This window comes from Leptidea sinapis, chromosome 17, assembly GCF_905404315.1.
Source record: "Leptidea sinapis chromosome 17, ilLepSina1.1, whole genome shotgun sequence".
NCBI lineage: Eukaryota > Metazoa > Arthropoda > Insecta > Lepidoptera > Pieridae > Leptidea > Leptidea sinapis.
Genome location: NC_066281.1, coordinates 9,283,454 through 9,310,095, shown reverse-complemented (window position 1 = coordinate 9,310,095; position 26,642 = coordinate 9,283,454). Strand labels below are relative to the sequence as shown.

Below are 26,642 nucleotides of genomic sequence, written 5' to 3'. Positions count from 1 at the left end.
AATTGTCTACGTATTAAAAAGTACTAGTAACCAAGTAAAATTAAATGTACAAAATTTTAAAATTTTAATGCTATTTCAAAATATAAATTTAAAAGGTAATTAATACGCTCTGCCCATTACATTGCAGTGCCGCTCAGGATTTTTGAAATACCCAAAAATTCTGAGCGTCACTACAACTGCTCTGGTCACCTTGAGACATAAGATGTTAAGTCTCATTTGCCCAGTAATTTCACTAGCTACGGAGCCCTTCAGACCGAAACACAGTAATGTTTACTCATAACTGTTTCACGGCAAAAATAGCCGTTGTGGTACCCATAATCTAGCCGGCATCCTTTGCAAAGGAGCCTCCCACTGGTAAATAAAAAATACCTTATTGTATACCAAAATTAGTAAAATACTCAAAATCAAAATAAAACAAATTAAAATTGACTTACTTAATTAACAAAAGTTAACACTATCCCCCTTATTCATAATGGTCCGCTAACTTTAAACAGCCGCTAAGGAGTGTTTCTCATTCTGACTTAGGTCAATAGAAGAAGACAGAGTGAGAATTAGCAATGCTTTAAGTTAGCAGACTATTATGAATAAGAGGATATATCACTAAATAACATTTTTATTTTGTTTCATCAAATCCTTATTACAACTGTTAATTAATACTAAAACAACTCGAATAATTTAAAATTTCCCATTTTTTTTTTCAAAGGAGTGTATGTATTAATAGCACGGAAATATTAGAATGTAATATAGTATGTATTAAGTTTTATCTAATATTTCAATGAACCTACCACACCTAATCTAGATTTACGGCCGTTTTCAATAACGTATCTCTAGTTACGGATAAATTGCTGTCACCGTTTAATGACAAATCTTATGTATCCATAGTTATGTCCAATATAGGTTAGATGTTATACGATAGGTTATTGAAATGTAAGTAAGCGTTAAAGGATAGATTTGTCTACCTCTAGTAAGTTAAACTAAGGATAGATAGGTTATTGAGAACGGCTGTTAGTTGTCTGTAGCACCAAAACTGTGCTTTTAAAAATACGTAAATAATAATGCTGTTTTAGGCCATAGAGTCTTATATAAACCCTCTTATTCAAAATGGTCCGCTAACTTTAAACAGCCGCTAAGGAGTGTTTTTTCTCATTCTGACTTAGGTCAATAGAAGAAGGCAGAGTGAGAATTAGCAATGCTTTAAGTTAACAGACTATTATGAATAAGGGGGAAAGTATTTACCTACTTATAATAGTGGTTGTGGTTATATAAATGATAGATATAAGTATAGGAGTAGAAAAATATATTATGTTGCGGTTTACGGTGGAAATCGAACCCGCAACACGTTGCACAATACTCGGAGTTCAGACTAGTACGTATTTCACCAGACCATAGAAGATAATATGAAAGAAAAAATATATTAACATAGATTTATTAAGCTAAATAATGATTTTTTTTATTAAATACTAGTTGACCCGGCAGACTTCGTACTGCTTCAATGGATGAATAAAATACCTAGACTTTTTGTATAAAATAAACTTAAAACAAAACAAAAGGAATCCTTTTTTTTATTAAAACAAATAAAAAAAATGCTCAGTATCAATGAAATTTTATTATTATTTTCGATTAAGTACACACAAAAAGTACAAAACAGAGTATTCCTAAAATACTGGCTATTTATAAGTTTTCAATTTGATATTGACAGACACACACAGTTATTATGCAGTGTGTTAATCAATTTAAAGCTTTCTGATAAACTATATTTTTTGTTTTGTTTTTTGGTGTGCATAGGTTCAGAAATTAAATTTTTTGACAAAACTTAAGATTTATAAATCTACATAAAAATAATCTGATAGATAGTTAACAACTGTCGGTGATCTGCCAACTATAGTTACCTAAAATCAAGTTTATTTTATACCTGCTGAGAAAGTTAGAAACATATAAAAATTCTAATTAGTTATTCATTTTAATTTTATTTCGATTTTTTATTTAATTCTGAGCATTTTCATATTTATTCACCTGTTAAACCTTCTCTGGACTTCCACGAATAATTCAAGACCAAAATTAGCCAAATTGGTCCAGCCGTTCTCGAGTTTTAGCGAGACTAACGAATAGCAATTCATTTTTATATATATAGATAAGTACATATTAGATATTAAAAATATTTCAAATTACGAAACGGGAGTAAATGTTATATTTAGATAATCAATTATCGATAATCGATAGTAGAACGTAACATAATTATTGGCCCTTCCTGTTAGCCCGGAAGAGTGAGCGAGACGGCCAAATGGCAATACCCTTCCCTCTTTATAGTTACGTAGTGGACATTTTGCGATAACATAGTACCTACAATTACTTACAGTTATTAAAGTTCGATATTCAAATGTTGTTTGGTTTTCCTGTTGATGATGTTTTTGTGTGGTTTTTGTTACGAAAGTGGGACGTGCATTTTATTAAATAAAATGTAATATGAGCACTTCTTGAGTATCTGGCCGATTCTTGTCAACATTATCTAAGTTTGAAAATATGTTATACTTAATCAAATATCATATTTAAATATGAATTAACCACTAATATAACTAGATACATACTTTATTAAGTCTTTATAAAAGACTCTATGGCCCAAAAAATCATTATTATTTACGTATTTTTAAAAACCACAGATTTTGGTGCCAGAGACAACTAAATCTAGGTTAGGTATGGTAGGTTCATAGAAATATTAGGTAAAACGTAGTACAAACTATATTGCAAACTTAATATTTCCATGTTTAAATTATTAGACTAAACACTATAATGTCAAATAACCTATTAGTAACGTATTTTGATTGACAAGTCGTAAAAAGCCTGCCACGTTTGGAATTAGCTTTTTAGTATTTAGCACAATCGGCGGCGTATTATTATGGGCACAGGTGATCACCATCTAGTTATCAAGCTCGGGACTGATAAAAAAATCTTACACAAGTAAAACTTATACAAGAATGTACATCAATAAAGTAGAACAGTTTGAATTGCCTTCACTTAAAACAATAGATGCATTACGTCTTATATTCCACTGCATCTTAGGAGTATCGGAGGAAATTTCCACTTAACCCAATTGGGCTCAGAGCGCTGGGATATCTCGTAACAATTTATCAACTGTATCGACAATCTCATTATCAAGTTCAGCGACAGGAGAAAATGAACCAAGCCTATGTTATTATAGAAACGAAAGTTGCGCAGATTGCTGATTGCATTTTCTAGCTATTAAGAAGTAATAAGTTATATATAATTTCCCATGTTTTCTCCAGGTGTTCTGACTGCTATTAACTGCATCAGCGTTCGGTACACGATGCGGATTCAGGATGTGTTCACGACTTCGAAGCTACTTGCATTGGTTGTGATCATTATTTCTGGACTCTACTATATCGGAATAGGTAAGAATGCTGGAAGTTTTGACTTTTTCTCATCGTCTGATCTGCTGACATATCTGGTTTTTAAGTATTTGTGGTTAAAGTATGAAATTACTGTAAAAGACCAGTGCAGAAGCCTTTGAAATGATAAAAAGTGAAAAAAAAATAATAGTAGGTGGAAACTTATTGGAAAAGGAAGAGAATATAACAAAAATGAAAGGAAAAATAAATTACGGGCGATCTGAGAAATGGAAAAGGAGTGATGTTTTAGGGTAAAAAGTTAAATGGCAAATTTTTTCACATAACCTTCTGATTGGCCTTTTGGTGGGATAGGACTTGTAGTTTTGCCGGAAATCGAGATAAACTGTTTTTTTACCCTAAAACACCCCCCTTTTCAACTTCCCGACCTCAACTCTCCCGCAATTTATTTTTTCTTTCATTTTTGTTATATTCTCGTCCTTTTCCAATGGGTTTATTCCTACTATTATTTTTCTTTTTGGTTTAAAAAATTATCGACCCTGGTCTATAATGTGCTCAAAAGCTTAAACATTTTTGGAGGGTAAAAACGGGCAAGAGGCTCATGTGATGGGAAGTGGGGAGACAACGGCTAATACACATCTGCAACATCAGGGGGCAAGAGATGCGTTGTCGACCTTCAAGATCGGAGTGTGCTCAATATTGAGTGTCCCTAAGTCGTATTGGTACGGGAAAATTGCAGCCGGTAATTGATTCCCCAAAGTGTCTACGAGGCAGAAATTTCTGGAAAAACGCGCGGTTGTAGAATACCAGGTGCCAACATGATGCGGGTGAATTTTGACGTAATGTCCGGTGGTGGAATTCGGCTGCTGGAATGGTGCGGCAGAAATCAGCTCAAACAGCTCTTTGGAACACGGTTTGCGGTAAATATGGAATTGGTAGGTTTGGTATGTTTGTTTTATAAAGTGGCAAATTAAACTGTTTCTAGACTTCAATTCTGTTGTGAATCCAACGTAGGTTATCCGTACATGGCGTTAGGCCCGTCTATATAACTTTATGGAACGAAAGAGAAAGAGTATTTGTAGCGAGATGAGGGAAAGACAAGAGACACCTTTGTCTATAGACTTACAAAATACTCGCGTATAGACAGACGAAGCGTGCGAGAGAAGAACATATGTACGAGTACCATATGAACCAGTGGGAGGCTCCTTTGCACAGGAAGCTGGCTAGATTTTGGTTACCACAACCGCGCCTATTTCTGCCGTGAAGCAGTAATGTATAACTGTATTTCGGTCTGAAGGGCGCCGTAGCTAGTGAAATTACTGGGCAAATGAGACTTCACACCTTATGTCTCAAGGTGACGAGCGCAGTTGTAGTACCGCTCAGAATTGGGTTTTTCAATAATCCTGAGTGGCACTGCATTGTAATAGGCAGGGCGTATCAATTACCATCAGCTGGACGTCCTGCACTTCTCGTCCCTTCTTTTCATAAAAAAAAATTTTCAACATGCAACTCCTGAACAATTTTCGCGATAAAAGCGGAATAAAAATATATAAATAAGGAAAGAAGGAATAAACGCGCCCTTCTTTACGTATCTACTTATAGAGATTGCGTTTAGAAGTCTATTCGTTTGTAGCAATATCCCACATATGAAAGTTGGGAATTTTTTCAATATTCGTATTACTTATTGTGATATATTAATATACAGTTAACTCTCAAAACACATGAGATTACAAAATTTAGTTCAACATATAATTATCATTAAAACACGCTAAATTTAATTTAATTTTAATCGCTGTATACTACGTTAAACGAAACGCGTATTTCTTGCCGATCATGACATTTTGGTCGTGAGAAATTATATCCTGTGAGCGCTTTGTGGCGCTGCATTGTTAATAGTTTAATAGAGGTAACTAATGTTTCAGCGCTACAGCGAACTTTTATTCCAATTCTTATCAAATGGAACAAGACTTTCGCTAACCACATCGTTTCTAGTGCATGTGGAGTTGCCAACCCTACGATATAATCTAATATATAAAATTCTCATGTCGTGGTGTTTGTAGTTAAACTCCTTCGATACGGCTTGACCGATTCTCATGAAATTTTGAGTGCATATTAGGTCTGAAAATCGGACAACATCTATTTTTCATCCCCGTAAATGTTAAGAAAGGTCCGAGCCAATTTTTTTTTAATTTTTTTTTGAATATGAGGCAGCATTAAAAGTACATACAACTTCACCCATCTACGATCAACAGTTACTTTTGTATCGCGATTTTAATATCGGCAATACAGCGTTTGCTGGGTCAGCCAGAATAAATATATATTTCTATTATGCGTCTGTTGTAACTGAACTCCTCCTAAATTGCTGGACCGATTTTAATGAAACTTTCTGTGTGTCTTCAGATGGATTCGAGAATGGTTTAGATTCAAAATTGAACTACCTCCTAAACGGCTGGACCGATTTTGATGATTTTTTGTGTGTTCCAGTGAATTTAGGATTGGTTTATATTCTCAGTTCCGTCCATATTTTATAATTCTCCTGCTCATGTGTATGTTAGTGAACTCCTCCTAACGGCTGGACCGATTTTTCAAATTTAAGACGTGTGTACAGGGCAACGTCTGTCGAGTCCACTAGTATATATACATATTTTTAGACCTTGAAAGAGGTCACGCCTCCCCTAAATAACGCATGGACGCTCCAGTAATGCGGAATACAAAAGACATCCTTAATTAAAGGCATTCCTTTTTAGTGTACGAATTTTTCATAATTAATTGAATTCTTAAAACTTTTAGCTTGGTTTGATAACAAGGGGCACTAATTAATTACCTACAAATCTAAACGGACCACAATATCACAATACATGTAATAATAACAGTAGCGTTACTCAGCACGCCTCTTGTAATTTATACCTACGTTTGGGCGCAGCGCTAGGGTTGGTACATACACAAAAATTGACCACGCGGCGCAGCTAACTTAACTCAGACAGCGGCCAGTCTCGGCGGCGTACGGCGTGTCACTCAATAGTTTTATCTCCCCAAGATTGCTTAGCGGCGGTGTAAATCATGTGTATGTGTGCTGCCATTGATTCGGGCGCTGTAGTATGCGAAAAACTCTTTTTTATTTTTTTAATATTTTTTCACAGGTCACACGGAGAATTTCAATAATGCATTTGCGGGGGAATATGGCGCTGGTAAGATAGCGCTCGCCTTTTACTCTGGACTGTTCGCGTTTGGTGGATGGAACTACCTCAACTTCGTGACAGAAGAACTCCAAGACCCATACAAGTAAGTTTAACAGCGACGCGACAATACTACAATGGGAGACACACCATAAATGATTGAAACGTCCAACGTGGGAATTACCGATACGTTTTTAATAAAAATTGCTCGTTTAAAGATATAAGGTAACAAAAAAATAACTCGCGCGTTCAACTCGACCGCATACAAAGAATAACGGCATACGCTTAGATTATTAATTATACGTCTAGATACAGAACTAATCAGGCTATAAAACTAACCTCTATTTTGTACAATTCACGCACACCAACACAAAGTGTCATACAAATTGCGAGTGTAAGACGTAGCTTGTCACGCACACTAAAATTATGTTTCTGGCCTGTTTTTATCGGTTGTCTAACAGCAAGAGACTCTATCTAGACGAAATAATTATATTATAAGGGCATACGTATACAGCGGTGCTTGTTCTCTATTAGTCGCTTTTAAACCCTACCATCTATGAGCGTTTCCTACTTAGTACTAACAAGATAAGTTATATATAATGACGAGCTATAGTGAACCTTACATGATAAATCTATTCACAGATAAAATTTCAAAACAAAATTTTATAATGGATGCGGGAGTCGAACCCACGACTTCTCGCGTTCCGTGCTTCCAACTGAGCCAACCGTTCGGGTGACGTATCGTCATAAAATATTGTATGCTTTGTTCAACTCTTAGGTTGCATAATCCTAGAAGTGAGGGTTATCACTTTAAAAACATAACAAATTGCTTATATCTATCGATATTGACGTAAAATGTAGTACTGCACTAAAATTAGTCTCGGTGAGAAACCCTTTTATAGCATATTTAGTGTCATTTAAATGAAACCGGTCGTTATTTCTTGCACAATTCTTGAAATAACATGAACTACTATCACATAACTTCTGCTTTGGAATGTTTTGTACATTTTTTTTATGTCTATAAGGTATAGACGTTTCAGAGATTGTAATATATGCATTTTTTTGCAGCGCATAGTTTTTTCTAGTATCGTACTTTTTATTGCCTTGTATATAAAAGACTATTTAACTATTTTCAATAAGTAATTAAGAAATTTGGTGTTGGGTATTATTAAATTACTGTCCATTATTAAAATGATTGATGGTAGTTCAGGTTCCTTAAACTAGACTTGTACATGAAATTATTAGTGTTGTTTACATTATAGAAGTCTACAACTATATTAATTCACAAGGGTTTCTGACAGAGACTTTTTCGAGTGATGAATTTCGCTTCAACATACAATTCGCTATTAATCAATCTATAATAACATATTATTATTAAACATATAGAAATTAATGAAAAATATTGTATAGGTACAGTATTGCCAATATCGCGATTTCATTCGAACGTACAGGCCTTAGTCCTTGGAACGGTTTAGTGAGGTACCGTGTTGGTGTCGATGTTTCATAGTATTAACTCGGTTATATTCGTATAACCTTTTATAAGTTTTTGATAGCTTTACAAATTTTGTATACCGATAGACCGAGTATTTCAAATTTCTTTAATGAACATTCTGATGAAAAAAAAAATATTTTTATTAAAATTTATTTAAATTATTCAAATTAAAATTGTAACCAAAATTTATGAAAGATGTGGGATTCAAACCCGCGACCTCGGGTGCCGTGGGAGCGCTCTTAGCACTGATCCAACCGTGCGAGTCTACGCTCATAAACTTTGTTTACAAATATGATTTGTATAAAAATTTAATTATGTTACTACGAAACCTTTGAAGTATTCTATTATTATCTATAATATTTATGAGAACATACTGGCTTCTACACTTCACACTTCTACATCATTTTGCTTTGAAAACAGACGAGCTATGACTAAGTTCTAGGGTTGCCAACCGTACTCTAAAATAGAGTATTGCACTCTACAACATGTAGGCGTACTATATAATATATAACACTAATGGAGTATGCTAAAATAATATTTTTTACACATGTTTACTATACTAGTGCCAGTCATGTAATAATCTTTATATATATATTTCTTGTGTGCGTGTGTATGTCACTGAACTCCTCCTAGACGGCTGGACCGAGTTTGATGAAATTTTTTGTGTGAGTTCAAGGGTATTCGAGGATGGTTTAGATTCACAATTGAACTACCTCCTAAACGGCTGGACCGATTTTGATGATATTTTTGTGTGTTCCAGTGAATTTGAGATTGGTGTGTGTCTTCAGGTGGATTCGAGAATGGTTTAGATTCACAATTGAACTACCTCCCAAACGGCTGGAACGATTTTGATGATTTTTTTGTGTGTTTCAGTGAATTTGAGATTGGTTATAAATGTAAGACGTGTATACAGGACAACGTCTGTTGGGTCCACTAGTATTAATATGCCCATGATATATCGCCCATGATCATAACCAAAAATGTTATATAATTTGCCGTTAGAATGTTGGTATCACTCATGCAACCACTAATGTTTTTATAATGCATAAAAAAATACCTTTTTAAAAATATAAAAGAATTGATTTTTTTTTTTGGAAGTCCGTTCTCTTTATTTACCTCCTTTGAAATAAGATATGCTCTATTTATTCGAATAAAAGTTGGCAACCTCAGTTGTAGTCTAACTCTACCATGAAATTTAGCAACCCTTGTATGTTGTGAAGATATCCTGAACAAATTAAAAGGTCTTGAAATTTGAAGACCATATTTTCAATCGTATTTTCTTTCTCTTCATGCATGCTTATTAAAGTGTTCTTCTTGTTAAATAGGTATGTCGTAAATCGTAATTTGCAAGAATAAGTATGTTTATCGTTAGCTACCTGTCTACTCGCAAAATCGACAACGATATATTCGGAACGATACGATAATACTCCGAATATATCGAACCTACCCTACTCTAACAAGTTCGCATTCCATATTGTTTATCGGAACAATATTGTAACCATAGACTAATATTTTGATTTATTTACGATGTTAGAGTAAATGAATTATGCGCAAACCTTGAAAAACTAAAATATATTATCTGTGCTATGTCGCTGATAAGTGGCAAAAAGGACCATGCCAGACTCTGCATTACCAATTTGATATCATTTGCACAAAATGTAAATAATCAAAAATTATGTAATGAATATAATATGACCATTTAAAATTGAATAAGTAATACAAAACTTGCGGATAATAAAATTTAAAAAAAGTAACTCAACCCTTCTGGTTCGACTTCCTATTATCGACTACTAGGCGGCCATTTGCATTACTTTCTACGCATAAACGATCAACATAATGACTTAAATTACTTGGCAAATATATCTATACAACTTGAAACAATAATAGCAACGACAGCCTAGAAGGTGTCGTTGAGATTATCGTAAAAGTGACTTTTGATTATTTTATTGACATTTTCAACTAAGAAGTAGGGTTAGGACCGATAATATCGAAAAATGTTTCGTTCGTTCAATCATCGTTTCGACATTGAATACGATGTAACTAAGAGTAGGATTCGACACGACTAATGCCACGATATATCAAAAATCAATTTTAGGACTTGGCCCCCAGGCGTAGGTATCGAGATCGAAAGTAAGTGCGGCGGCCTCTACAGAGTAGGCCAGCCAGTAGGGACGCACGCGTGAGCTTTGTTGGCACCTACTTCACAGATCTAACCGATATTTTAAAAATGGAAAAACATAGATAAAGCAAAGCATATTAAAGGTCATTGCAATCTAAATTTTTTAAGCTTCCTATAGCTTAAAGCTTTAGGAAGCTTAAAGATTATTATTATTATCAAATTACCATCCATGATAGCTATCTATTCATTTCCTATGTACTTACGGCCGTTCCCCATATTCAGTCTATCTCTAACTTGAGATAAAAATCGTAACTATCGTTGACTTTTCTGTCCCAATAAACTTATCGACGGTAACTCACCTCTCACTCACACGCTGTCTGTCAATGGGACGACGTATAGCTTACCAGCGATAGATGTTTATATGGAAATTTTAATTCAAGCGTCCCAATATATGGCGATAAGAATGGCTTATCGGGTATATTGGGACAGCTTCAGATTATTGACAGTTAATTACCGACAGTAGAAGGGAGTAATTTATCTATATCTGTAGATAGAATATTGGGAACGGCCGTAAGTAGGTTTGACTATGTGGTGGTTTTCCAACGCATACATTACTATATGTAACTAATATGTAGGTTTGACAACGAAAGAATATTGATTTAAAATTACGATTACACGTAATCATAAAAATGTTTATTTCAAATTATTATGACTTAATAATTAATAACGCTATTTATATAAATAATAATAAAATAAAACTTAAATAATCTGTATCTATAATAATAACAAAATTAATTTATTACAAATAGAAAATATCATTAAGATCGCTATCGGCAGGTAAGGTGCCCATGAAGCTGGCAACGTTACCTCTTTGTATAGCAAAACTTATCCTTTGACAGAGGTACGTACCAGATCACCTGTTAAATCGGTTAGACGCCTGGATAGGTCTTTTACGAGTTTTTGTGCCGATGAACCCCAAGGACCCATCGTCTCCACCCCAAAGTGAACAAATATGTGTCCATACACGATTACACGTATTTATATTATAGAAAAAACTACAGCTTTAGGTAAAGAAGTCAATACTAATGTCGCCAGAAGACGTAAGAGTCACGCGATAGATATAACTTCTAGGTGAATAAAAATGTAGGTTAAGGCGAAGAGTAAGCAGAAAACACGCAAACATGGTGTTTTAGGCAAGTTTTGTGGTGAAAGTATAGCATTTCCAGCTATGAACACTACTTAATCCTGTTACACATATCCTTAAGTCTTATTTGTAGGTTGCTAATGCTTGCTGTTGGTTATTGCTAACACTGACGAGCCTTTTTGAACTACCACTTTTCTTTGAAGTCAAACAAGTTTTTTGGCATGGCGTGACGCATTTTTTTGGTACTTCTCTCAGAAAAGTTATTCTTATAGCTTGTACTTTTTTGTGTAGGTTCATTTATTCAGATTAGTAGTGAATAACGAGGATTGTAAACATATAAACTGTTTTCCACCCAAGAATTTTGAAAATATTGGCTAAATATTGTTACATAGATGGCGGGCCGGCAGCCGTGAACTCATATCGCTCAAAGTCGCTGGCATTTAGTGTCGCCTTAATAGCGCTGTGTGATCTGAATTACACCTTATTGTATGACCGCACCTATTTCTTTAATTGATTTTGCGGAGTGAGAATTCCGCACTTTTACTTATAGATTCTTTGCCTATACCTACATTTCGCTTTTTCCGATAAACGTGATTTATACAAACTGGGGCAATCGTTGGTACAACTACCGTAGTTATTTCAAAGCACGTTCGGGCTAACGTGTTAGTTTTATTCTTTGTTTCTCTTTTATTGTTATTCTATTTTGATACATAGATAATGTTTTGCGATCAATCGTTAGCTATTCATTGCGTTACATGATAATTCGTGCAGAATTACAATGTTCTATTTCAAAACTGTGCAAGAACGTATAACGCTGATGCCTTGCTGTTGATGCAATTTCTGCATGAGGTCAGACGTGGTTATTGTCAAATCGTCGTGATCTTATTGGTAGGCACGCATATATTTACTCTCATCGCGGACCGGCAGGTTTAAATATACAGTTTTCTTATTAAGTATAATACGTCCATCTATCGCATGTCGCATTACAGCCGGCCGCGGAGTATTGATGATGTTTAGTTATTAGTTTCAACTACCGCTTTCAAGTCAGGTAGGCCGAGAATTCTTAGGTGCAAGATTTAAGCTCTGGTTCAAGCGTGGGTTTGAATACAACACCAGGCATAGGTTTTTTTTATGGGAAAAAGGTTTCACTTGCATCGTGGTTTCATATACCAAATAACTTTTTATAAAATCGGAAGACAAATGAACGCACGTGTCACATGAAGGTCGCTGATCACCGCCGCTTACGAGGGAATGACAGAAGCGTTGCTGGAAACACTGGTCGAGGAATTTCATTTCAAGGCTTGGCATGGTAGAAAGTTCATTGAAAACCGCACTGTGGAGCAATAATAATAAGAATTATTTTACTTCAGGCCAATTACGTCCCATAATTATCATAAATTCTTTATACTAATTAAAAGTAAACTTAAAAACTAGAAAACCATCACTGAATAAGGGTGTGGTGTCCAAAATATAAAAATATAAAGATATAAAAATTCATAATATTAATAACAAGTCCAATTTATTTTTTGTTATTCTCCATGTGAACAGATATCCATCATTTATATATAGGGCTCCTGATATCGGCAGATATAGCCGTGAGGATTTTATTTTTTGAGTTTCGCAATCGACTCCAAAATGTCGCGATTCTGGTTCTTATTACAGCGAAGAAGTCAGGGGCCCCACCCTCCACGAACATGCCTGATGCGCTGCACCATCCAGATGATGAAGATGATAATTAAGATTCAATCAAACTTCAGGTCAAACAGCTGTTCAGAATACTTTGTTATACATGCGATAGAAGACTCACAGCGACGTCTCTACGCAACGTTACGTGATCGAGCCGTTGACAGTATACTGGATTCCCAATTGTTCGTGCAGCTCTGCGTTGCACATGGTCAAAAGTCTCGAACTGTACTGGCCTGTGCACCCTGAGATCAAATTCAAATTGAAATTCAAATATTTTTATTCAAAATAGGATGTGAAATCACTTATTGAAAGTCAAAAAACTACCACCCATTCCAAAATTAATGCCTCAGGCCTGAGAAGAATGGGCGCAACAAACTCAGCGGGCTTTTTTTTTCATCAAAAATATGTTTTACAATTAAAGTAACATTTACAAAGTAACAGTGTACAATTAAACTTATTATTAAATAGCCTGAGGGCAGTCGCTCCATTCCCAATCTGTGGTATCATTAAGAAAGTCATTTATGTTATAGTAACCTTTACCACACAAACGTTTTTTAACAATTCTCTTGAATAACGTAATACAAAAGTATAACGTTATTCAAAATTTCAAAGCAAAAGCTTTGAACATTTTCTGGGATCCTGTTGTAAAAGCATATACATCGTCCCACAAAAGATTATAAGCTTATGTCTGTTCCTGGTGTTATCATTATGGTTATGACAGTTTCTGGCAAATTCACTTAAATCAGAACAATGCTCCATATTTTTTATATAAGAGGGAACGTCAAGAATGAACGGGCTTATATGACGGGGAGTGGTGAGTTAACCGCCCGTGGAAATCCCCAAACCAGGGGTCAAGATATACCTTGCTGGCCTTTTAGGTGGGGTTACCTTTTATGCTCTATTCTCGAAGTTCCCTTAGTCGTATCGGTTCGGGAAAATAGCAGCCAGTTATTGATTGGCTTATTATACAGTGCTGGAATATGGGCTTAAAATAGTTTCTCGCTGTATTGATTACCCCCAGTTTCTTGGACGCCAATTTGACTTTGCCTTCCGGTTGAACGCGGATACCTAAATGTCGCATCATTTCGCTTTTTCTAGCAAATATCACGGCATTCGAAGGACCGATAGTCCTTGAGGTAGTAAAGTTCTCGAATGGCGACCACATACCGGTATGCGCAGTGTTGGTAAGCCCAACATGATGGACCGATGACCTGGTCAAGACCGCCGGAAGAGGTTGTGTGAGACCAGCGAACTACCGATTGTTGTGGAGATTGGAGTAGGCCTTTGACCATCAGTGGACGTCTTTCGGCTGAAATGGCACGGCTAGAGATGATACCGATTTGATATATTCCTCTTTCAGGTGTGTGCGGTTCCCAAGAAACTTTCTTTTACGAGGAAAACCTGATCTGGTAGGTCTTATCTTAAGGTTAACGTGTTTTCCGACCAAGTAGACCTCGCACACTTAGGATTTCTACCAGTGGGAGGTTTCTTTTACCAGTGGGAACTCCTTTGCACAGGTTGCCCGCTAGATTATGGGTACCACAACGGCGCCTATTTCCGCCGTGAAGCAGTAATGTGTAAACATTACTGTGGTTCGGTCAGAAGGGTGCCGTAGCTAGTGAAATTACTGGGCAAACGAGACTTAACATCTTATGTCTCAAGGAGACGAGCGCAATTGTAGTGCCGCTCAGTTTTTGGATTTTTCAAGAATCCTGAGCGGCACTGCATTGTACTAGGTAGGGCGTATCAATTACCATCAGCTGAACGTCCGCCTCGTCTTTGTCTCTTATTGTAATAAAAAAGGTCTTTAACGCAACTCCACTGCTGCCTAGCATTTTTATTATCTATGATAGATAGGCTATAAAAATTATCCTTTTTGATCCTTTTGACTAGAATGTCAGAAAACTAATTCAACAGCTCGAATATTTACTATCCTAAGATCTTATTTATATCTCAGGGAACTGGAGAACTCTTTTACTTCAGTCAACAGTGTCCCACGAGTGTTTGGTAAACAGTCCTTTGTTGAATCGATTGGAAACTACTCCCATTGTTTGATGCGCTATTTTATTCCCTTCTTCACTCACAACTGCTTTAATACTTTTATAGCTTATATAATGTATATAGTTAAGATAGAGCCGCTTGTTGCTAGACATGAATAAAAGACGTATAAATGAACTAAGCTTTTTAGTTCGTCTAGCTAAATTTAAAACGTGTTTTTTTATTTTTTAAAATTGACTCCTTTTGGCGCGTTAGGGAAAAACTATCAGAGTGAATTTATACGATGTGCGCAACAACGTCATTCAAATTTGACACCCTAACGTTAGCTGGTCAACTAGACCATTTATAGCTTACTTCAGCTACCAAGCCTCTTGTAACTCATATGTCTACTGAACCACAACCAATGGACGAGAATTAAATAAATTTTAAATTAATAAAAAAAATTATGATATTTAAATAATCGCTATTTAAGTATATTGTGCGGTATAATAATATTGTTCTTTCTACAAACGTAATATAGCACGAGGAATAATTGTTTAATGATTTTGGCGTGCGTACATAAAATTCATTCACAGTTTTTTTTAAAGTTTAGCTTATTATATTGAATAAATGTTATTGGGACATGTTTTAAACTTTTATCATCGTGGAACTTTAACTTTGTAATTATTATGACGGGTACTCGGTTCGGCGGCAGTTCCGCCACGGCCGCGACCACGATTCATGCAATTGGATAATTATATTATATCAATTAATAAAATATATATCGTGCGTTCTTCTCAATCGGTTGCTCTTGTCAGAGTGGTCGTGGTCACAAAGATGATTCATCATTAGTCGCCGTTGGTCTCTTTAGTTTTGGGTCGCACTTTCTCCCAAGCGATGTTCCCCCACTTTTGGTTGTTTGTATTATTGCGGGAGCACTCCACCACAGGTGTCTGGCTCACTGCTTAAATAAGATCCGTCCATCGAGTGGGTGAGCGCCCTCTCTCTCTTTGCTGCACTGCACTGGAGATATGACCAAAGAACTTCAGAATTCGTAGTTGCACAGTCGACGATAGCCTTCTTTTTAGATGGAATTCTTGGTTCGGAAAGCCGTCCAAGTGATCTTCAGGTGTCACCTCCAACACCACATCTCTAAGGCATCAGGTTTCAGCCCCGTAGAGGAAGATTGGAAACAAAAGCCACCTCATAAGTCGAACCTTGGTGGTTTTGGAGATCCTTCTGATATCGTGACTACCCGACATAATAATTAAAACAATATTGGGACAGTTGGCTAAGTGGTTGGAGTGTTTACCGAGTGGCGCTGTTTTGAATCCCACATATTCCTTTAATTTTAAGTTTGCTTGGAAACGAAACATCAACTAGTATTTTTATTTCCTCCTTTGTTTTCTTCAGTAACTGCTGTTATATGTATTGCATGGTTTATTCATGTGGTATCGTTCAGCGAATTCATTACGAGCCTTTTATTCATTGGGTCGTAAGGCGCTGTATTACTTTACAGAAATAGGAGCTGTCGGTCTTATATTTCATTACTCACATTCTTTGCTTGTCAGACGTGAGAGGTCAGCTATTAGGCGCCACCTCCACGAGTGATATTAGCGTCGAGCGATATACCTCTCTATACACTTGTGCTCTGACAGAACGTATCTACACATTGCAATGTTATAATAGCGGCGAGATGACGCGTAGGCTAATATTACAAGGCCGGTTCCACATTCATATCACGAATTTGCCAAAAAAAAAAATGTGGAGCAAAAAGAGATTGAGTAGGTATGTGTGGTGAATGAAGGAGAATGGAGACCTTTTGTTCGTTGTATGAAGACAAGACCTAAGTAAAACATCTTCAAACAGCAGGGTCTTCTATAGTAATATCATTAGACGCGTAGGTAAAATTTTAGGGGAGACTATTCCAACGTACGATAGCATTGCATTTACATTAATAGATAAAATACACTTAAATATTATCTGAGTTATTATTAAAATTTATAATAAAATAATTTTATTTCATTCTGCTTATTAGCTAATTGTGAGTTATTTTGAAAATGGTTATTCAAATGTCAAATTTATTTTACAATTTCATCGTTTTCTGTTGTTTAGGTACATTCAAAATACTACTACTAAATTTTAACATGAACACCTACCTAGTTGTAAATAAATATCTTATAAATTAGAAGTTAATGGAGCTACGAACAACTATGATTGATCGAAGATTCGTGTAATCTTTTCTTAGTCTCTCGCTAAACCTTTTTGAATCAACGCTAGTAGGGAGAAAGTTCTACTTACTTGGGCCCGCGTACTCCAAGCACTTCATTTCAGTTTCGCAGCAAGCGGCATCGTTACAGTGACGGAGTATTCGTCGTCTCATGTGGATTGTCCAACGATATTTGCGCGAATACTCGCTCGTCGAGGTAGCGCTTTATTAATAAACGCTTAATCTGTCACGCGCTCCTCCATCTTACAGCATGGCTGTGCTAGTACGAATATGAAAAATTCTCTTATGAGATAGGGGTAGCATCACACTCAGTGACTAATGTTTCTTATTTAGATAATTAATATATACTCTAGATTCAAATTTAAATATTTTTATTCAAAATAGGATGTGACATCACTTATTGAATGCCTCAGACCTGAGAAGAATGGGCGCAACAAAGTCAGCGGGCTATTTATTTCATCAAAAAAATTGTTTACAAAGTAATATTTATATGTACAATTAAACTTAATATGTAATAGCCTGATGCGCATGATGAGCATCATTAAGAAAGTCATTAATGTTATAGTAACCTTAACCACACAAGCGTTTTTCAACAATTCTTTTGAATATCGTAATACTTTTGTTTTGAACATTTTCTGGGATCTTGTTATTAAAGCATATATACATCGCCCCACAAAAGACTTACTAACTTGACTTAGCCGAGTAGTAGGCATTATGAGTTTATTGTATTTTTAGCAAATTCATTTATGTGCATATGAACAAACATTACATTATTAATAATATATTAAGAAGCAACAGTCATGAATAATAATAAATTTCTTTAAATTTTGCTCTCAACGATTCTTTAGGACGTAGGTTAATAATAGCGCGAATATCCCTCTTCTGCAGCATAGATAGAGTCTCGTTCTGTTAGACAGCCGATAAAAACAAGCTGTCTGTATGTGAAAGTGCAATCCGTTTTTTTATTTATATTTTGTATTTTATTTTTGAAGTTAAAAGATCTTTACCGGCGTTGAACACTTTTCATGGGATGGGTATAAAATGTTAAACTCACGTCAGGACACGTGGTCTGATCGGAAATTCGTAAGACAGTCGTTGAAATTATGGATGAAAGATTTATAATTCTAACTAATTATAATTCGGCTATTTCAACTTAATGATCATACGGCCATTGGACCAGTAGTTGAATCATTGTGATTGCGAAGCCGAAACATCGCGACGTCGAGGGATCGATTCTCAGCCGTCAAATATTTTTACAGATTAATTATTTGGTTTTTAAGCTATGCCGTTAGCGAAGACGCTCCTTAAGTGAATAGTTATACTTTTATTTCTGTTTTAATCCTAGAAGTGAGGATTATCACTTTAAAAACATATCAAATTGTATAGATTTACAAGAGCGACATCAACTGTAAGGTAGATCCTGTAGATGAAGCCACAACCTGAGAGTTGAAAAAAGCATACAAGATTTTATGACGATACGAACTCGAACGGTTAGCTCAGTTGGCAGAGCACTGGCACGCGACGCGAGTCCCGCATCATTCATAAAATTTTGTTTGTCATATTTTATTTGTGTATTAATCCTAGAAGTGAGGGTTATCACTTTAAAAACATAACAAATGGTTTGTATTTCTTTGTTCAAGTTTTCACTTATACTCCGGCACTCCCAGAGTATAACCCGTATTTTTTTATGAACAACACTTTATTCCCGTTTTTAAGCAAACATTTGATTAAATTACCTAACTGATTGTTTTAATTTCAGGAACCTGCCTCGAGCTATATGGATTGCCATGCCGATGGTGACAATAATATACGTGATGGCAAACTTGGCTTACTTTGCAGTTGTCTCCAAGTCTGAGATGACTTCCAACCCTGCTGTTGCAGTGGTAAGGCTTCTAATCATTATCTAAATATAACTGGCAAAATAATAGTTTATTGTGATGCAAGTGAGCTAAGTTATTCATTATACGGCTGTGGGTTTCAACCCGAGCCGTAGCCGAGGGCGTAAATCAGCCAAGTCTCTAGTGAGCAAGTTGCTCACGAGTTTCATACGTACTTTTTTCAACACACCTGCGAGTAAAAAACAAATAACTTTATATAAACCAAATACAAAAGAAAATTATAGGAAATGAAGCGCAAGTTTTCTTTTTTTTTGCTCGTGCCAAATGTAAGCTGATTGATTACATATAGCCATATATTTGTAACAATTTATTTCTTATTATAAATAATTTGATAATAATAAATGTTTTTAGTCTTAATTAGGAACACATTTATTTATGCCCAAAATGTAAATGGATTTTCAGCGGCATAAAACCTCTTTGTTGATACAAAAACTGTATTACCCGGTTAAATAGAAAATGCTCTGTTTACTCTCATATAATTTGCAGTTAGGTGCTAACTTAACTTTGTAGGGATAATTCTATTATGTACAAGTGTTCGGTTTATGGCCCTAAAACGATGCAATATGACCCACACCAGCAAGTGTGTTGAAAATAATATTATAACCATTATTGCATTCAAGGTTTTACCCTTTGATAATTTATGCGTCCAGATAGAGCCTTTTGCTGTTAGGCATCGCATGACAACAGGCCAGGTTTATATTACTTTAGTATGACAGCTACGTCTTACACTCGTGATACATCAGTCACATTGTTTTTGTGTACGTACGTGCGTTGCTGAAAATATTGTTGACAGCTGTCACTGTCTAATGTCTATTTATACGTACTATCTATATATATAAAAATGAATTGCTCTTCGTTAGTCTCGCTAAAAGTCGAGAACGGCTGGACCGATTTGGCTAATTTTGGTCCTGAATTACTTGTGGAAGTCCAGAGAAGTTTTAAAAGGTGAATAAATAGGAAAATGCTGCTAATTTAAATAACAACAACAAATTTGTTTTTCCTTTGATGTGTCCATACATAATTTCTATGAGAGAATTTATTGACGCACGGTTTGACAGTTCTGCTGTGAAACAATTTCATTACGACAGCAGGGTGCATATTTTATGAAGTAATTTTTGATGTTATGATATATTATTGACAAATTCATATAAAAACATTAATTTATTTATTATATACAGAACAACGTCTGTCGGGTCAGTTAGTACATAATATAATATTTTATGTATTAATTTGACATCAGCAAATTATTAATGAACTAATTATTTAACATTTATTTCGCATAATGAAAAACAGCTCGAAAAAAAGCGTCGCCTGTTGCTGCATGTTTGGCCAATTTACTTTGTCATTCAAATGAACTCGCCATACATTGGCCAAACATCGTCTACCTATCTCCCCTTGATGCCGTAAGATAATAAATAAAGTATTGCGGACCAACAGGTCCTATGTTCATTAATCATTACGCACTTTATTCGAAATTAAACCTTAACAGACAGCATTAAGGCTTTAAATACTTACTTTAAATGACATTGCAATTATTTTGAATTCCCGAACAATGTATTGGACAATGGTTGAGAATTTAGACAGTAAAGCATTTCTTTGATATATTTTTGCCAAATTCTTGCGCTCTATTCATATAGATCAGTTTTATTTAAATACTTCTATGACATTGCAATAATTTTGAATTCCCGAGCAGTGTAGTGGAAGCGCATTAGTAAAATTATGCCAGATTAATGCGGTTTAGTTATTTGCAAAGCTATTTCTATTAGATCGAAATATCTATCTAAACTATCTTATTACCCACTTTTAGATGTTCGGCGACCGCCTGTTCGGCAGCTGGAGCTGGTTGATTCCCGTGTTCGTCGCCTTGTCAACCTTCGGGGGGGTGAACGGGGTATTGTTCACATCTGCCCGACTATTCGCGACCGGTGCTCAAGAAGGACACATGCCTGCTTTCTTCTCCCTCTTCCACACCGAAAAACAAACTCCAATACCATCCCTTATTTTTACGGTAAGTACATTTAAGTGATTTGCAATTAATACGCAATTATTATAAAAAAAGAACATGAATGTTTATTTCCCCGTTCTGGATGTTCGTATGTCAATGTATGTACATATTGTTAACCGACTTCAATAAAAATTGTAGTTTCTCTCTCGGTTCGACTATTTGTTGATTTTTTATGTATGTTTGTTACCTTATAGTCGAAATGATTTTTTTTTTCATTTGAAATGGTATAAACTCCCGGATTGGTCCCAATGTAAGATTAGTTCTTATGATGAAATCTATGAATGTGTGGGAACTCTATATTTTTTTTATATGTATTTTAAACTTTAAAGGATTAGAACGCGTGAAATTGTAACTGTTTTTTTACATTAGTTTTTGCGTGAAAGTTACCGCTCTGGAACGTTCACGAAACGTCGGGTTAAAAAAATTAATTACTCAAAAGTATTTTTTTAATCCTTTAAAGTGTATTTAAATGTGTAACACTTAATACTTTATACATTTCCATAATATTTTAATTTTCAGTGTTTCTTCTCTCTACTGATGCTGACGACCAGCAACATCTTCGACCTCATCAACTACTTCTCTCAAACGCTGTGGCTCTCAGTCGGTGCGTCAGTTGTGGGTATGCTCTGGTTGCGAAGAACAAAACCGGACTTACCACGGCCAATTAAAGTTAATCTAGCGATACCATTGTTGTTCCTCATAGCAATTGCCTGTTTGGTCCTCATACCAGCCATCACTCAACCTATCGACACAGCTATAGGTCTTGGAATTCTTCTATCTGGCATCCCCGTGTACTATGTGTGCGTTAGATGGGAAAATAAGCCTGTCGCTTACCACACAGCTTCCGGGTATTTGCTGAGATTTCTCCAAAAACTTTGCTCTTGCAATTATGTGGAATCGTTAGAGAAATTGTCGAACTAAGCCTTATGTACTGAGATTAATTTTAAAGGACCAATATTGTAACATGTTTATGTGGTGTGACGTAAGCTTATTTATTGTAAAGCAATGATATTATAATATACTAGCAACTACTGCTGACCCAGCAAACGTTGTATTGCCATATAAAATAATAAAAAAGTTTTTGGGGAGTAAAAAGTAGATGCAACCGATTCTCAGACCTACCAAATTTGTCGTACTACAATTATTGTAAGTATTGATCCATTGCCATCTTGCAACTCTATAGCGGATTTGTGGATGGAACATAATGATATAAAAAGCGCGATACAAAAATAGGGGTTGATCGTAGAGAGTTGAAAATTTAGGGTTGTATGTATTTTTTATATGTTGTATCACAAAAAATTACGTCCAAAAAAATTTAAAAATAATTTAGGGGTGGACCGGACCACCCTTAACATTTAGGGGGATGAAAAATAGTTAGTAGCAGATTCTCAGACCATTCATTCAGTAGAATATGCATATAAAATTTGGTAAAAATCAGTAAAGCCGTTTCGGAGGAGTAAGGTAACTAACATTGTGACACGAGAATTTTATATATACCTAAGATTTAAAAGGGGCGATTATTTCTTATCGAGTCTCGAAGGCTGTCCTAATTTGGAACGCATTTTATATTATTTGACAGTATGCTGTATGGTAATGTCGATGCTTACTCAAACATCGACGGAGTTATTACAAAAAAATAATTTAAACATGGATTACGGCCGTTCCCAATATTCAGTATCTCTTACTTGAGATAAAAATCGTAACTATCGTTGACTTTTCTGTCCCAATAAATTTATCGACGGTAACTCAATCCGTGCACGCTGTCTGTAAATGGGATGACGTATAGCTTACCAGCGATATAAAGTTTGTATGAAAATTGCAATTCACGCGTATCTATATAAGGCGATAAGAATGACTTATCGGGTATGTTGGGACAGCTTCAGATTATTGACAGCAAATTACTAACAGTAGAACTGTTGAAACTTGGCAAGTAGATGTATTTTTACACAAAAATAGGGAAAAAAATTTCTTTCATCAAACCCAAACGTGTGGGGATCTATAGATAGGTCTTCAAAAATAATGTTGAGGTTTCTAATATATTTTTTTTTCTAAACTGAATAATTTGCGCGAGAGACACTTCCAAACCCCTCCTGTAACTTCTAAAATAAGAGAACGATAGAACTAAAATAAATATATTATGTACATTACCATGCAAACTTCCACGGAATATTGGTTTCAACGATATCTAGTAAGAAGTATTTTTTTATACGTCCTAAATCGTTTGTTACTAGCCGCTACGGAACCCTTAATGGGCATGTTCGACTCCCACTTGGCCGCCTTTTTTTGACGATGTAACGTATATTTAATATCATTGCTGTGTAGTTTAATATTATGACAATATAACTCAGACATTTTGTCGCAGATCGAGAACAAGGATGTGATATTTTATTGCTTAGTAATAATAAAAACTTAATACTCTCGATTGCTTTTGTTTATGGCATTCTACAATTTTATAAAATGGTGACGAAACAACTAAATAAAAGTATTATCTGTGACATGTTAATAACATTTTGATATCTATTTTTATATTTTGTTATTTACTGTAAAAAGCAACTTATTTATTAAAACTAACACACATTAAGTACCTTAAACTCACGGACTAGTAAAAAAATAAGGACTCCGTGTCACCTTACATAACAGTGTAGCACCAAAACAAGCCAATTAACGTGTAAATACATAGCCCCACGCACACACTTACACTACTACTACACATTATGATAATTGTCATCGTCTGTGACAGATCAGTTTGCGTCTCAATAAAATATTTTAAAAAGGCCGTCGTGCGTTATGGAAAAGTGTAAAATGGATACTATATAAGTATTTGTGGCCATATATGATTATTTAAGGGAGAAAAAATTGTGTTACTACTATCCCCGTAACCGCACACACACTAGCATAACGGTGCTTCACTTGCTAATATCACGGCGCGGTGTCCTTCTTCTTTTACTCGTCCGTGCTTAAACTATATTTATTAAGACGTTAAATAAACTTAAGAAACTAAGTTAAACGCTGCTCTCATTTATCAGTGAAAATAGTACTGTACGTTGGATAGGTATGACAATAACTGCCGATTATGGATCTGATACGTGAATTTTAGCTTAAATTAATTTAAAATACCGTTCCTATGTTTGTAGCTGCAATATCGTGTTTGTGAAACGAAATATCAACTTATCTAATAAATACATGAAAGAATATTGGCTTATGCTGCAAACTTGGTTTTATTTATACCTAAGTACTTAATGTTTGCAACCGCTGACACTGCTTTTTCTGTTTCAGACAAATGTCAGATTAGAATAAGAGAGGTATAAACATAAACTTAGTGTACTACCGTATATACGAACCCTGTGTGAAAGTGAGATATCTACCCTTATGAAGGTCCCTAAGTCGTATCTGTTCGGGAAGACCGCTGCCGGTGGTTGATTCCACAAAGTTGCTGTGCGAGGCAAGAAATTTCGAAGAAAACACGCGGTTATGGAATGCCAGACGTCTACGTGATGCGGATGGTACTTTGCACGTAATGTCCGATGGTGGAATTCGGCCGCTAGAATCAACCCGAACAGCTCCTCTGAGCACTCCCCGTGATAAATGCGGTAGAAGATGCAGAGAGAACCCACATCTCTACGCAATGCTAGAGAATCAAGCCGATCGGAGATGACTTGATCGTCGATGATTCGAGCCGTACTGGGGAGCACCCGCCCAGAGGTGAGAACAGTACTCCATGTGAGGCCGAATTTGCGCCTTATAAAGTTGCAGGCGGTGGCTTTTAGTGAAGCCTTACTGAGTACACCAAGTTTTTTAGAGGCCAGTTTGGCCTTCTCTTCCAAGTGACCACGGAACTGAACGTCGCTCGATATATCGACGCCAAGTATGCCAATACAGGCTGTGGCAGTTAGAGGAGTGATCTCGGATCGAGGGGATACGACAAAGGGAGACTTTTTAGTGGTGTTCGCACAAACTTGTGTCTTCTTGGGGTTGAATTGGACTAAATTTTGTCGGCCCCATTCCGAGACTTTGCAAAGCATAGTCTCGATTTCAGACACAAGTTTGTTCCGGTTCTCGTCGACGCTATCCCGGGACAAGTTGGCACGGCCGGTGTAGGAAGCATATTAATATCAGCAATATTGCTGATTTGCAGCATATCATTGACATGCAGAAGAAACAGCGTAGGGGATAGCACACAGCCTTGCGGGACACCAGCGTTTATGGGTTTTAAGTCGGAGCATGCACCGTTGATAACAACCTTGATGCTCCGATCAGCCAAATAGCTAGTGACCCATTTGCACAACTTCTCGGGAAGCCCATAGGATGGCAGTTTCGCTATAAGCGGTTTATGCCACACCCCATCAAAGGCCTTCGCTTTGTCCAAACTCACCGCCAACGCCTCTCCCTTCGACTCAACCGCTTGCGCCCATTTATGGGTGAGGTACGCAAGAAGATCACCAGCTGAGCGACCCTGACGGAAACCGTACTGGCAGTCGCTGATCAGCTGGTGCCCCTCTAGGTATCCCAAGAGCTGGCGGTTGATGATCGACTCCATTACTTTGGAGAAAATGGAGGTAATGGCAATGGGGCGGTAGTTGGACGGATCTGAGCGTACACCTTTCTTAGGGATCGGGTGCACTAAAGCCGCCTTCCATAATTTCGGGACTACGCCTGATGAGTAGGAGAGCCGGAAAAGACGGGTAAGGACCGGCGCCAGTTCCGGAGCACATGTCCGCAGCACTATCGGGGGAATGCCATCGGGCCCGCTCGATTTGTGAATGTCCAAGGTGAGAAGCGCCTTAAGCACGGCACCATGCCGGATTTTTACCTCCGACATATATGAATCGCACCGCGGAATATGCGGTGGTGGTGGTTTGGACCTTGGTCATCCAGAGTCGAGTTGGACGCGAAGAGGGAGCCGAGGAGATCAGCTTTCTCTTTCGCGTCATGGGCCAGCGAGTCATCATCCCCGTGCAGTGGCGGAATGGCTGGCTGGCAGAAGTTTCCTTGGACAGCCTTGGCGAGCGACCAGAACGCACGAGTTCCCGAGGGAAGGCGTGCAAGTCTCTCGCCAATTCTGCCAATGTGCTTCGAAATCCTTAGATACCACCGCATTGACCCAAGCCTGATAGCACTCGTGCTTTCGGCGAGAGGCCATTTTGCAGGAGCGGTCAAACCATGGTTGGGACCTGCCACCGATAGGCACAGAGGAGGATGAAATGAAGAGTTCCATAACTTGCAGTACCACATCAGCAACAGCGTCAGCAGCGGCATCTGGATCTCCCAGCGAAAAACAGGGTAGGATGCAAAGGAGGTAGGAAACCTCCACGGGTAGGATGCAAAAAAGCACCGCATCTCGTCCCACTCTGCTGACCTATAGTGCCCACGCGGCGGCGGTGTTAGGCGCGTGATCGGCACGGTGCTCCGGATCAGGCAGTGGTCCGACCATCCCAGAGGAGGTTTAACGGAAACTAGGTAGCCGTCCGGATGTGAGGTCAACAGAAGGTCCAACAGTGAAATTGTATGGTCTTACACATCTGGGATTCGCGTTGGCGCAATAACCAGTTGCGT

The 26,642-nt window shown here is 36.8% G+C and overlaps 1 protein-coding gene across 1 annotated transcript in view; it reads left to right on the top strand.

The window, feature by feature from the left end:
- LOC126968937 (large neutral amino acids transporter small subunit 1) overlaps positions 1-24,300 on the top strand; it is a 45,155-nt gene extending 20,855 nt beyond the window's left edge. The window contains exons 3-7 of the mRNA XM_050814165.1: positions 3,282-3,407; positions 6,503-6,644; positions 18,946-19,069; positions 20,892-21,092; positions 21,609-24,300. Coding sequence (XP_050670122.1) covers positions 3,282-3,407; positions 6,503-6,644; positions 18,946-19,069; positions 20,892-21,092; positions 21,609-22,010 — 995 coding nt within the window. The 3' untranslated portion in view covers positions 22,011-24,300. The remainder of the gene's footprint in view (positions 1-3,281; positions 3,408-6,502; positions 6,645-18,945; positions 19,070-20,891; positions 21,093-21,608) is intronic.
- The last annotated feature ends 2,342 nt before the right edge of the window (positions 24,301-26,642 follow it).